This window comes from Dendronephthya gigantea, unplaced genomic scaffold (assembly GCF_004324835.1).
Source record: "Dendronephthya gigantea isolate DGI-Jeju-01 unplaced genomic scaffold, DenGig_1.0 000011F, whole genome shotgun sequence".
Taxonomy (NCBI): Eukaryota; Metazoa; Cnidaria; class Anthozoa; order Malacalcyonacea; family Nephtheidae; genus Dendronephthya; species Dendronephthya gigantea.
This window is the reverse complement of record NW_021163021.1, coordinates 1852676-1862445: the sequence shown is the minus strand read 5'-3', so window position 1 is coordinate 1862445 and position 9770 is coordinate 1852676. Positions and strand designations below refer to the sequence as shown.

Below are 9770 nucleotides of genomic sequence, written 5' to 3'. Positions count from 1 at the left end.
CAATGCAAGGGTGGTTCTGCATGGTGTGATAGTGATAGTACAAATAAGAATAGTGATAGTGCAAAAAATCTTTCAATAGCCTTATATTTAGCAACTTGCTGTAAATGTAATACTTACAAAAGCCTGAGTCGTGTAAACTGCTACAGGTTTAATCTAAGTGGTGATACTGAAGCAAATCCTGCCCAGTCTTTGTTGAGCTTTGTAAAACTATCCATTATTGTAAAAAAACACTTAAATATGCAAGAATATTAATATTATTTTTTAACCCTTTGCTTCCCGGGTTTTCCCCCCTGATTTTCCCCCCTAAGGACCCTGCTGCGAAAACAGCCAAATAACATGTATACAATGAAAGCTACACCAACATATTATATATCATCTGAAAGCCCATAACATTCTCTACAAGGTAGTACATACAATATGGTCCTCAAAAGTACCAGTGAGTCACATAATCTATTTGAATTTTCGTCAATTTTTTTTCAACCATAAAATTACAAAGTTTCAGCTGCTGTAAAATGTACTATATTAAAGATATAGATTTGTAATGTCTTTTGTTGGAAACATAATATATTTAGGATCATTTTGATACCAATTTTATGGTGCAATTTTATGGTTACAACAGTTCAAATAATGTAAAAAATCGGTATGCCATTGAATGTTAAAAAATTATTAGAAATTCAAAAGTTACAAACAAGACCATTATTAGTAACAAAACATCATTTCATTTAAGTCTAAACTGTTTTAAAGACTTTTTTGACAGAAAAGGTCAAAAACTGTAAAGAAATTATGCTATGTTATGAAATTATGCTTTCGTTAGTATTTTCAGTCGATTTTGCAGAACTTTTACCAGTGATGCTTTCCCGTCTCTTATTATAATATGTCTTGCATTCCTTTTCCGATCATAGTGATGTGAAAGTAGATAAAACAAAGAAAGTAGTCTCGATAAACAGTATTTTCAACCAAAATAATACTGAAATATTATCTTGTAATTATAATACAAATTGGTTTTCAATGCATGAAAAATTGCTACATCTGTGATACATAATGTGGTCATTCACATCACCAATTTTGTGCCAGGAATGCCAGATGAATGTTGAATAATGTAAATATAACATTATAATTCATATGTGGTCAAAGTAGAATTACAATCTATAAAAGAGATCTAATATCTAATATCTAAATACCTATAAAGTGGCATTATCCTATAATAAAACATCCTATGTTGTATTTCTGGCCGCCATTTTGAAAACGCGATGAATAAATCGTCAAGAAAATAATGCGAAAGTCAAACCTTTGCAGTTATTCCGGTAAAATTTGTCAGCAGGGGCATTGATAAATAATATAGGATTGTCAACAGACCACATTGCTTGTTTTACATGAAGTAATCAGGAAAGATCGGCATGGGGATATGATGGAATCCATCCCCCATGGGAAGCAAAGGGTTAAAATGGTTCTAATTGTGTTCTTCTAATTTAATTTCCAGAGGTACAACTTACTGCACTTTAGAACAATATATTAATACTTGCATATTTAAGTTTGCTTTTTTTAAGACACCCTGTAGTTCATGTTAACTAATTACAGTTGCATAGCAACAGCAAGGTTTTAAATCCAGTAGTGTTCATTTTACTATGGCCGAGATTTCCCCCCCCCCTTGCAGGTCTGCTAACCTGATCACTGTCTTGTACCCAGTCACTTTGCTGGCAGTCCTGGCCAGTAACCACAAACCAACATGTCCTCACCGTTAAATTAACGATAATCTTCTGCACGAATATTCCTAATATTGATCTCGAAAAGATTGAAGATGAACGAGATTTAGGTGTATGGACTACAAACAAATTAACATGGAATAAACAAGTCTCAGAACAAACTGGCAAGGCCAATAAACTTCTAGGATATATTAAGCAAAACACCATTTATATCAAAAGGCGCATCAATCAGGCATACGTTCTATCTAGGATTGATCCGACCTGATTTAGGTCATGCCACCCAGGTGTGGGCCCCGCAATCCGTCCAATTGATTGGTAAATTAGAGCGTATACAAAGGCGTGGAACGAGATATATTCTTAGCATCCCATATAGTCCTAATGTAGATTATACTCTTCGATTGAAAAAATTGAATCTTATTCCTATTACCTACTGGCATAAACTGCAGGATATGATACTTTTCTTCAAGATCATTCACTGACTATTCATTATAGATCATACCGTAAAACCCACGGCCAGAATCTCTAGGTTGACCAGATCATCAGCGAGCAATGTGATAAAGTTTGTAGTGCCAAAATGCAAAACAACCACATATCAGCGTTCTTAATTTGTACGAACATGTAGAGTATGGAACGTTTCGGCAGATGAACTTTGTTTGAGTACTAACAATCTGACATTTTTTAAAACAATCATGCTTAATTATTACAAAGCATCATTGTCAAATTATCAACTCGATGACCCACACTCTTTCAAAACGGTTTGCATCAAGTGTAATCGAGGACGTTCACTGAACAAACCAATTTCTTGTTGCATTTAACTGTAGAACAGTTTTTTTGGCAACCGCTGTTGTGGTGACCCTGCCATTTTATTTACTAGGGTAATTTAGTAGTTATTTGTATATGTAATGTACATCTTTTTCAGTGGCAAATTTAATAAAATCAAAATCAATACCAGAATAAAAGTGAAATCTATAAGGTCGGTCAATATTGAAACGTTTTGAAGTTGTGTTGAGTGTTCTGCTAAATTTCCTCCTGCAATTCAAATAAAGATCCTTAAGTGTCTCTGTTGTGGTGATAGAATGTGTTTTCAAGATTGTAAAGTGATGGTCATCGCTAAAATAACAATTGTTGATGAGAACGATTCAACACTCAGTCTTACTATATTTCCGGAAGTAATTACAAACTTTCTAAATGTGGATACAACCGTTTTATCAGCCGATGAGATTGCTGAAAAACTTTTATTAGTGGAAAACCTAAAAATTTCATTCAATCAGGATATTGTTACCAAAATTGAACATCAGTGCCAGTGACATTACCGCAATGACCTATATATTTGACTATAAACAATTTGTCAGGTGATAAACATTCATCATGTTGAGTTTCGTTTCAACCGTTTTATCAGCCGATGAGATTGCTGAAAAACATTTACTTATAAGAAACCTAAATATTATATTGCTACTAAAATCATTATAGTGACCTGTATTTTTAGTAAGCTGACCTTCATTCATGTTGAGTTCTGTTCTGTTTCATACATAGTATAGATAAAGGGTATTATTAATATTATTGTAAATGTGTTACTGTTAGACCATAGCAGCCCAACAAATACTGTTCTCCTTCAATAAATAAGCAATGTCAACGCCACGTTTTCTAGGCAAAATTTGAGCTGCACATGCATTCAGGCACGCAACATTTAAGCAAGGTCAACTCTACATTTCCATGGCGCCAAATTAATTTAAATACAGTCATTTCTAATTTTAGAAACACTTGTAGATTTATTATTGTTGACGTTGTTTAATTATTCCCCTTCAAACGTAGTGAATGTTGTGTTCCAGGCATTAATAAATAAATCAATTTTGAGATACTTGCATGTCCCTATTAACCTGTCATATTATTAACGACAAAGCCTATGAAACACTAGCCTATAGTCTGACTATGGCTATGTAACAGGGTGATGAAACAGTCTTGAAAAAAATCTTGAGTGAGATTATATGGTATCATTTCACCTAGTACTTAATTTAACTTTTTCGTTCCTTGTAGAAAATCTAATGTCTTAAAATTTGGTATCAGTGCGATCATGGGCCATGTCCCAATGTGTCATGGGCCATGCCCAAGTCTTATACCTATAACGGGCCATGCCCCAATGATGGACCATGTTCCAATGATGGGCCTTGTCCCAATTACTGGTCTTATCCCAATAAATGTGAGACAAATAATCATTGGCCACTGTCGGAGACTTGCAATTATTAGGATAGAATTACACTAGGAATATATAACCAAACGAATATAGCATATATATAAAAATATATAACAGAAAATATTTTAGTATAGAGTTAGTTAAAACCACCGAATACGTGCATGGTATAAACATAAATGCAGCGTAATAATCTAGAGCTTTCAAACCGCGGCGTAAGCATAGACTTACGTCACTTTAACAACCACAACATTTGGGCGCAGCGATAGCAGAACATGAACTTCACGATGTTCTAACAAGAACGTGATTGTGCGAATTCAACTGGATATTAAACCATGACAAATAGACCTTAATCAACGCGAGAAATGGATGCAAAGCTGAACGAGTTAACTGCGAAATTAAAGGCACTCAACCTGACAGTAACCAAGGTTGACGACGCCGTGACAAAGCGCGAAAAGGAATCCTTGAAACGAATCGAAGCATCACTAACGAAGAAAATTAACGGCATTTATGACCTAAAGGAGGAAATCGAAGAAATGAAATTCCTAAACCAGGAGAGCGACGATGATGTGGAAACTTGGGCTACCGAAACGGAGAATAAATTGAACGATGCTAAAGGGAAAATTGAACAGCTAAAGCAAGTGTTATCTGACATCGAGAACAACGAGACAATTATTGAACGAGAAAGGGACGAAGCGATAAGGCGCGAAGTCATCAGAGCGGAGACGGAAAAACAAGTAGCGATCGAGAAAGCGAGAATCGAACTAGAACGTATACATAAGGAAGAAGAGCGTAAACGAGATTTAGAACACCAGGACTTCATTTTGCAACAACAAAAGAAATTCGGAAAGGCGCGGGAATCAGACGTGGAGAGCACCAAGGAGCTTCAGGTCAAAAACGTGAAACTACCCAAATTGTCGATCACTAAATTCAGTGGGAAGTTATCGGAATGGCTATCATTCTGGAACACCTTCGAAGTCGAGATAGATTCAACCGAGCTGCCGACTGTGTCGAAGTTTGCCTATCTGAGAGAACTACTGCAACCTAACGTAAGATCGGAAGTCGAGGGTTTACCTTTCAGTTCCGAAGGATACGAACGAGCGAAGAACATTCTCAAGAATGAATACGGGAAGACAAGCGAGATTGTAAACGCCTACATCCAAGAGATTATAAACTTACCGGTGATAAACGGGTCGAGTCCAGCAAAAGTTAATGACTTTTATAAGACCTTATCCCATAACGTACAGTCCTTGCAAACATTGGGAAAAATCGAGAGGGTGAACGGGAACACTCGTGTCGTATTAGAGAAACTGAAAGGCATTAAAGCGGATTTAGTTCGCGGAGAAGAAGGATGGCAAGATTGGGACCTGCCACGCTTGGTCATAGCCTTGAAAAAGTGGAGAGATATCAACCCGGTCGTGAACACGAACAGTAATGACGACAAGTCCCCACCAAAACAAACTATGCGGCGATCAAACTTCTACCATGCTAAAGACGGTGAGCGAAAACAGCGTTCCTGCGTGTATTGTGGCGACAAAACCCACTCGTCGAAAGACTGCACAAAGTTAGCCTCCGTGACCGAACGAAAGAAATTCCTGGCCGAATGTAAACTTTGCTTTAACTGCACTGGTGCGAAACATCGTGCATCAGAATGTAGAAGTACCATGACGTGCCAGAACTGTCAGGAAAAGCATCACACATCTATCTGTGGGAAAACCACCACCACCGAGGGAGAGAAATTAATGACCGCCGCGGAGAACCATGTCCCAATGGTATATCCAGTGGTAGTTGTGAATGTTGGAGGAACGAAATGTCGTGCGCTGCTCGATACCGGGGCAGGAAGTTCTTACGCTTCTGCTACGCTGTTGAACCGCTTGAAAACCCGTAACCATCGACGAGAGACGCGTCGGATAGAAATGATGCTGGGAGTCGTGACCCGTAATATGGAGTTGTCCACCATCAACGTGCAATCGCTGGACAGTCAATTTGACATGGACGTGAGTGTAACCAAAGTAGATAAACCCGAATTGCTACATGTCGACAATCCCAACTACGACCAGCTGATTACCAACTACCCCCACCTTCATGGCGTCACCATGAACGATAACGATCAAAAGCCCAAACTACCAATCCACCTGATTATCGGAGCAAGCGACTATATCTCCATCAAAACTGACCAACCAGCCCGTGTAGGAAAGACGGGGGAGCCCATAGCAGAACTGACGAAATTCGGGTGGACAATAATCGCGAAGGGTAACGAGATTGACTATGCCGCCTTGCTGATCACACAAACAAACCAAAGTGACTATGAACAACTTTGCCGTTTGGATGTTCTCGGGTTGGAAGATCGACCAGAACACGACCAAAGGAGCGTCTACGCAGAATTCCGAGAACAACTCGTGCGCAGTGAAGAAGGCTGGTATGAGACTGGACTACCATGGAAAGGCAACCACCCTACCCTTCCAAACAACAAGACTGGGAGTTTGCGACGCCTTTCCAACCTGACACAAAAACTAAATCGAACTGAACTCCTTGAAGCTTATGATGCGATAATCAGTGACCAAAAGACAGAAGGAATTGTTGAGAACGCATGTGAACCTCCTATCGGAAATGAGTTCTACATACCCCACAAACCAGTGATACGGGAATCAGCGGAGTCAACCAAGTTGAGAGTTGTCTACGATGCATCAGCGAGAGCCTACGCAGACGCGCCAAGCCTGAACGACTGTCTCAACGCTGGTCCACCTCTTCAAAACCGTCTGTGGGACGTGCTAGTCCGAATGCGCTTTCATCCTGTAGCGGTGACGGGAGACCTGAAGAAAGCCTTCCTGCAAGTCAGAATCAAGGAAGCAGACAGAGACGCATTACGGTTCCACTGGAAACCACGCGAGCAGAGTGAACTGCAAACATTAAGATTTACGCGAGCGTTGTTTGGCCTTACCTGCTCTCCATTCCTGCTCGGCGGAGTCGTCGAACAACACCTTAACGCCTGGGAGGAGCGAATGCCAGAAGAGGTGAGCGAGTTACGGAAGAGTATGTACGTAGACGACTTCATCAGCGGGAGAACAACAGTCGAAGAAGCCAAGCAACTGAAAAGAAACGCGACAGAGATATTCAATGATGCGACATTTACGTTACATAAGTGGCATTCAAATGAGCCAGAGCTGGAAGATTCGCCTGACAAATCAGCGGACGAAGTGACTTACGCCAAGCAACAACTAGGAACAACCAAAGGAGGAGAATGTAGTCTACTGGGGCTTCCCTGGCACAAGTCTTCTGATACCATCAGCGTAGTCATTCCTTGCGAGCCAACGAAGCCAACGAAGCGAGGAACTTTACAAAAACTTGCAAGAATATACGATCCGTTAGGACTGGTATCACCTCATACCCTGCAAGGGAAGCTTATCTACCGAGAAGTATGCAAAAGAAGGTCGGATGGGACGTGGAGATCGATAGCGAAGCCAAGAAAAATCTGGCACGCTGGGAACGAAGTCTGCCGAACCAAGTCACAACCGAGAGATCACTGGTAAAATTCCGCGAAAATATTGAGTCAATAGAGCTGCATGCGTTCGGAGATGCAAGTGGTGATGGTGTATCGAGCGCAGTGTACGCAGTTGTCCATCAGCCATCCGGCGTTAGCCAAGGACTCGTGGCAGCAAAGTCGAGACTAGCGAAACAAGGCTTAACGATTCCGCGCCTGGAGCTGGTGTCTGCTCACATGGCTGCTAACCTTATCAGCAACGTAAGAAACGCCTTAGATGGATTTCCGATCACGGTTGTCCAGTGCACGTGTTGGCTTGACAGCACAGTTGCGCTACACTGGATCAACGGCGGGGAGAATACAAACAATTTGTTGCCAACGAATCCAGAAAATTAAGTCGAACAGCGGTATCCAATGGCGTCATGTACCAACCGACCAAAACCCAGCTGACCTGGGAAGTAGAGGGGGTTCTGTAGTGAACAAACAATTGTGGTGGAACGGTCCAGCATGGCTCAGCACTCCAGAGAGTTGGCCCGCAGACATAACCACTACCCCGTCCAAGGAAAGCAACGCCGAAGCGAAGATGGTTAAACAGGTACTGGCAGTATCGTTGGAGAGCATCAACGAGCTAGACGAGATGCTTATGAAATACAACTTGTGGAAAATGTTGAGAATCTGTGCATGGGTAGCAAGATTTGCTTTCAACTGCCGTCAACCCAGACAAAAGCTAAAAGGACCATTAACGACAGACGAGATCGAGAAGCAGAAATTATTCTGGATCAAACGTGCCCAAACCAGCGCAACGTACGAAGAGGAACGATCGGCATTGAATCTGAAGCCAAACGAACTCGGAGTTTTGGTATGCCGAGGAAGAATCCAAGGAAATTATCCCATATTCCTACCAGACACACATCCCTTCACAGCAAAGTTGGTGGATCAAGCTCATATACGCACTCTGCATGGAGGAGTAGGAATGACGATGGCTTACATTCGTGAGAAGTACTGGATCCCGAGGCTTCGCAGACTCGCTTGGAAAGCGATCAAGAAATGCTACGGTTGCCGCAGATTCCACGCAAAAGCCCTAGAGCAACCTGTACCTGGTCTGCTCCCACGTAATCGAACGGAAGGCAGTCGCCCATTCCAAACCATAGGAGTAGACTTCGCGGGACCACTAAGGTACAAGAAAGGAAACAAGACCGAAGGGAAAGCGTACATCGTGCTGTACGCTTGCAATTTGACAAGGGCGATCTACGTCGAGTTATTGGCCAGCCTATCGACCGAAGAGTTCATAAGAAGTCTGAAAGGATTCATCGCCAGGAAAGGGAGACCAGAAAAAATCTATTCAGACAACGGCAAAACCTTTGTCGCGGCAGCAAAGTGGTTGAACGTGGTGCAAAGGGACGAAAAGCTCCAAAACTTTTTGGCTATCAAAGAGATACGTTGGCAGTTCAACCTTAGTCGAGCGCCGTGGTGGGGTGGCCAGTTTGAGCGCTTGATCGGGCTTGTCAAACGAGCATTACAGAAAACAATTGGCGGTGGATGTTTGCGATGGAACGAAATGCAGGAAGTACTTCTAGATGTAGAAGTCGCTGTAAACAGTCGACCACTGAGCTACGTCGAGGAAGACCATCAAATGCCAACTCTGACGCCAAACGCTATGATGTTCGTCGGCTCTAATACCTTGCCAGAGTTAGAGGCCCATCATCTCGAAAAACCTGACCTACGGAAAAGGGCAAGATTTTTATCGAGATGCAAAGATGCTGTTTGGCGACGATGGACATCAGAATACCTACGGGCGTTACGGGAAAGACATAACCAGGCTCAAGGGACTAAAACGTTGAACCTGAAGATCGGGGATGTGGTGATCATCAAATCGAACGAGAAGAATCGAGCGAAGTGGAAATTAGGAATTGTTGACGAGCTTTTCAAGGGACGCGACGATGTGGTGAGGGCAGTAAAACTTCGGGCTGGGAACAATTTCCTAGAAAGACCACCTACACATCTGTACCCCTTGGAACTATCGTGCGACCGAAAAGCGAAGGTAACTAAACAATCACTGAACGCAGATGCTGCAACATTCAGACCCAAGAGAGACGCTGCAGTGGCAGCGAGACAACGCATCCAAGATGTCATAAACTCTCAGAGTTATGCATGGTGGACATCCGTTAGTGAACCATAAAATCATATGGACAGTAGTCTCCTTTAATACATATATCTCGACTAGCGAGCTATATGGGGGGAGGGTGTCGGAGACTTGCAATTATTAGGATAGAATTACACTAGGAATATATAACCAAACGAATATAGCATATATATAAAAATATATAACAGAAAATATTTTAGTATAGAGTTAGTTAAAACCACCGAATACGTGCATGGTATAAACATAAATGCAGCG

At 41.6% G+C, this 9770-nt stretch overlaps 2 protein-coding genes across 2 annotated transcripts; both read left to right on the top strand.

Annotated features, from left to right (window-relative positions):
• Nucleotides 1-4256: 4256 nt before the first annotated feature.
• On the top strand, nucleotides 4257-7421 carry LOC114518666. The gene has a single exon (XM_028538672.1). It carries the CDS (start codon nucleotides 4257-4259, stop codon nucleotides 7419-7421), a length of 3165 nt encoding a protein of 1054 aa, XP_028394473.1.
• Nucleotides 7422-7649: 228 nt separating this feature from the next.
• Nucleotides 7650-9551, top strand: LOC114518665. Its single transcript, XM_028538670.1, has one exon. It carries the CDS (start codon nucleotides 7650-7652, stop codon nucleotides 9549-9551), a length of 1902 nt encoding a protein of 633 aa, XP_028394471.1.
• The last annotated feature ends 219 nt before the right edge of the window (nucleotides 9552-9770 follow it).